Here is a 5,000-nt window from a genome sequence, read left to right as displayed (position 1 = left end):
GAATTGTTTCTTGATGCAACTGCGAGATTTCCCTCTTGTTCAAACCTATTTACTCCGTTTCTCTTCCAGCGCTAAAAGACGTCTTAGGTCCGAGCTCTTGGCCTTTGGCCTAAATTTCATGTTCCTTTCTCCTCCCGTACCGTAAGGAGGTAGTACCGTCAGGGCACCTCATGTGGTGCACTGTAGGCATTACTTAAGGTTCTTTGCAGCGTCCCTTCGGCCCCTAGCTGCAGCCACTCTCATTCCTTTTCTGTACCTCTGTTCTTAATCTCTTTCTTCCATCTTACTTTCCACCGTCCCCTAACAATTGTAGTTCTTCGTTGGACGGGTCGGTATGGTTCTCGGCTAGCTCTCTGCTGGACCCGCGTTCGAGTCTTCGGCTGGCCAATGAAGAGTTAGAGGAATTTATTTCTGGTGACAGAAATTCATTTCTCGGTATAATGTGGTTCGGATTCCACAATAAGCTGTAGTTCCCGTTGCTAGGTAACCAGTCGGTTCTTAGCCACGTAAAATAAGTATAATCCTTCGGGCCAGCCCTAGGAGAGCTGTTAATCAGCTTAGTGGTCTGGTTAAACTAAGGTATACTTAACTTTTTTTTCCTAACAATTGTTTCACAGTGCAACTGCGAGGCTTTCCTCCCGTCACACCTTTTCAACCTTTTTACTCTCAATTTCAGGTCCCAGCGCCTGGCCTTTGCCTAAATTCTATATCCTGTTCTATTCTAAACTTCATATTGTATTCTAACTGAAATGGCGATATTTTTCGTAGATTTTGACGCAGAAACGAACTTGACGGATCCTATTTGCCTCAAATCTTGTTAAGGCTCCGTCGTAATATTTCATTGTGCGGTCTTTTTTTCTGTCTTTTCTTTTTCTACCCATCCGTCCCTTGTGGCTGTTCACCTTCTTTAACACCCTGTATTTTACAGCTTCTGCCTTTCTTTTAGGAACAAAGCCTTCAGGCCAACGCTATGAAAGTCAGGATATGTGACTGGGTAGCATAATTGAACTACTTGGTAATTATGATAATAATAATAATAATAATGAACCGAAAACAGGATTTGCTATATCAGAAATTAATAATAATAATTATAATAATACTGAAATAGTAATGATAATAATAATAATAATAATAATGAACGGAAAACAGGATTGCTTATAATAGAAAATTCTTTAATAATAATAATAATAAATAATAATAATAATAATAATAATAAGGGACCAAAAACATGATTGCCTATAACAGAAAATTAGTTAATAATAATAGTAGTAATGAACCGTAAACAGGATTTCCTATAACGCAATAATAAAAATAATAATAATATTAATAATGAACTGAAAACAAGATTCCTATCACAAAATTCGTGAATATTATTAATAATAATAATAATAATAATGAACTAAAGACAGGATTCTCTATAACATAATAATAAAGATAATAATAATAAACTGAAAACCGGATATCCCATAACACTAAATCCGTCCTCCCCTTCGGCAGGTGGTGAGCGGAGTCGTCTGGAGGTGCGTCAGAGGGGAAGTCATCGCGAGTTTCCTCCTGACGGTGGTGTCCACTGCAGCAGCTGTGCAGCCTGCAGCCCAGGCGCCCAGTCCGCCCTGTGCACAGCCGCTCACAGGTGAGGACAGGTATTTCAGCTGATTTCAGTTGAATTTCTCTCTCTCTCTCTCTCTCTCTCTCTCTCTCTCTCTCTCTCTCTCTCTCTCTGTATATATATATATATATATATATATATATATATATATATATATATATATATATATATATATATATATATATATATATATAATATACTGTATATGAATACTTATCACAACTCCGTCTCATTTTCCAGACAAAAGTATTAAGCTGCAAATTGCAACAATATCAATTTGATCTACCTCGGAAATAATAACTGAAGGGGATTAGAACTGATAAATGACAGAGCAATTGGATATTAAATGAAGTTTGTAGATTAAGGTTTGTACCATATATATATATATATATATATATATATATATATATATATATATATATATATATATATATATATATATATATATGTGTGTGTGTGTGTGTGTATGTATAAAGCTTCTATGACCATCTTTTGAAGCACGAATTTGGGGCTGTTATCTCAAACTTCAACGCTTTAAAACTTGCAACAGGCCTAAGGAACGTAGTGCAAGCGGTAATGTGTCAGAAGCCAGCCGGACGAGTAAATTTATAAAAATAAGTAGAGCTAAAGGAGTAAATTCTTATGAAAACATTAATTGCACTGATTGCATTTTATGGCAATGTTGCAATGACTCACGATTCTTCCCAGTGCAGAGTTTCTCATTATGATTTTTTTTTTTTTTTTTTTTTTTTTTGCTCTTTTAAATCCAGTCCGCATTTGGAATCCCTCATTTTGAGCAGTTTCATCATCTTCATGATTTTCATGTGAAATTCCATCTTGACTTTATGAAATATGCATGGTTATGTATGCCACATATGCCTTTTGATATGTTATATATGCCGTGTATGCCTTTTGATGTTATGGAGGCCATGTGTGGCTTTTGATTTTATACCATGTATGCTTTTTTTATGTTATGTATACCATGCATGCCTATTGATGATATGCATTCCATGTATGCCATTTGATGTTATGTATGCCATGCATGCCATTTGATGTTATGTATGCCATGCATGCCATTTGATGTTATGTGATGTTATGTATGCCACGTATGCCTTTTGATGTTATGTTATGCCATATATGCCCTTTGATGTTATGTATACCATGTATGTCTTTTGAGGCTGTTATGTATACCATGTATGCCATTTGATGTTATTCGCTGTAACATATATGAATATCAAAAACAGTCATAAGAAACACTGAATTAGAAAATTCAGAAGTATGAAGAGGAAAAACGAAGCGATGAAACGAGAAATTCCCACGAACGAAAGAAATTGAACGTTATACGAAGGCTTGTATGAAAGGCATTATGGCATACGTCGTCCCCATAGTGACTGCATTGTTCTAACTTCTTCCCTTAAGTTATATATCATTTCTTTAATTCTCGAACGTTTCACATCTAATAATCATGAATGTGTCTGTATGTATATTATGCATATATATATATATTATATTTATACATACTGTATATATATATTATATATATATACAGCATATATATATATCCTATATATATTTATACATATACACACAGTATATATATATATATATATATATATATATATATATATATATCCTATATATATTTATACATATACACATACAGTATATATATATATATATATATATATATATATATTTATATATATATATATATATATATATATATATATTGGTCACTGTTTACTAGATACGTATTTAGATATTTACTTGTTGTTTTATTTGTATTGGTTTTTTTCCATCTATATGTTTTACACTGTTTATATCTGCTTTAACTTATCTTGTTATTTTTCAGCATGGACGTTCTGTTATATGCCAGGTTATTTCTGAATTGAATGCCAGAGGTTTAGGCCTTTACCAAATTAAAGTTCGCATATTATTATTATTATTATTATTATTATTATTATTATTATTATTATTATTATTATTATTATTATTATTATTATTTATTATTATTATTACTACTACTAATCAAAATTACCAACATGGTTAAGAAACAAATGTAAAAGGTCATTAACTTTGGAATCAGTCGTCCACAACAGCAACAACAGTCGTAATAATAATAATAATAATAATAATAATAATAATAATAATAATAATAATAAATGCATCTTATACTGCAAAGCACTGAAGTACCCGCACATTGCGGGCACAAAATCGAGAGAATTGCGAGAATTGCCGCAAAATCGAAGCAACAACATTCCCGCTGCTCTTGCAATGAGAATTCCAGATGGTAAAGCATTGGCTACCTTTAACCTTTGAACGAAATTTCAAGCTGATCGTCTTCAGATTGGTCAATCCGTGCCGTCCGTTACGCATGCGCTCAAGTATATATATTTACCTGTTCAGGAGTGATGTTTGTTTAAAGATGGCAAAAAGGCAGTCTTTGGTTAAGGAAGAGGCCGAATAGGCATTTACTGGAATGAGATGGCAAAATGGCAGTCATTTGCCAAGGGAGGCGACAAAAAATTAGTCATTTGTTAAGGTATGCGACATAAAAAACAGTCATTTGTTAAGGTAGACGACGTGTAGACGACATAAAAAGCAGTCATTTGTTAAGGTAGACGACATAAAAAGCAGTCATTTGTTAAGGTAGACGACATGAAAAGCAGTCATTTGTTAAGGTAGACGGTATAAAAAGCAGATTTGTTAAGGTAGACGACATGAAAAGCAGATGTGTTAAGGTCGACGACATAAAAAGCAGTCATTTTTAAGGTAGACGACATGAAAAGCAGTCATTTGTTAAGGTAGACGACATGAAAAGCAGTCATTTGTTAAGGTAGACGATATAAAAAGCAGATTTGTTAAGGTAGACGACATAAAAAGCAGATTTCTTAAGGTAGACGACATAAAAAGCAGATTTTTCAAGGTAGACGACATAAAAATCTGTTAACATCTAAAAGAAATTACAAGATTAGACTACTGTGCTCAGTTAAATCCGGACCAGAACTTTTAAAATCACATTAAAGGCATGAACTTTTAAAATCAAAATCTTAGCCATAACTTTTAAAATCACATGAATTACGGGAGCTTTTAAAATCAAAGTCTTCGCCAGAACTTTTAAAGTCATATCAAAGACAGAAGCTTTTAAAACCAAAATCTTAAACAGAACTTTTAAAATAACATCAAAGACAGGAGTTTTTAAAGTGGAGAACCAAAACGGAATTATGAAAATCACGCGAAAGACAGGAGCTTATAAATACACAGTCGAAAATTGAATTACGAAGTGCTCTTTCAGTCATTAACACGGACGTAACACGAGGTGCGAAATAATCCAGAAAAATGTGACTCCCCGTCAGTAAATCCCTCCAAGGGGCAACGCGCGAATGACGAG

General features: G+C 33.6%; 1 protein-coding gene across 2 annotated transcripts in view; it reads left to right on the top strand.

Annotated features, from left to right (window-relative positions):
* LOC136832256 (lens fiber major intrinsic protein-like) overlaps positions 1-5,000 on the top strand; it is a 110,165-nt gene that overhangs the window by 73,655 nt on the left and 31,510 nt on the right. For both annotated transcript variants that reach the window (XM_067093120.1, XM_067093121.1), the window contains exon 3: positions 1,498-1,633. In XM_067093120.1, coding sequence (XP_066949221.1) covers positions 1,498-1,633 — 136 coding nt within the window. The remainder of the gene's footprint in view (positions 1-1,497; positions 1,634-5,000) is intronic.

This window comes from Macrobrachium rosenbergii, chromosome 49, assembly GCF_040412425.1.
Source record: "Macrobrachium rosenbergii isolate ZJJX-2024 chromosome 49, ASM4041242v1, whole genome shotgun sequence".
Taxonomy (NCBI): Eukaryota; Metazoa; Arthropoda; class Malacostraca; order Decapoda; family Palaemonidae; genus Macrobrachium; species Macrobrachium rosenbergii.
The sequence above is the reverse complement of the archived record's forward strand: the minus strand, read 5'-3'. Positions and strand labels throughout refer to the sequence as shown.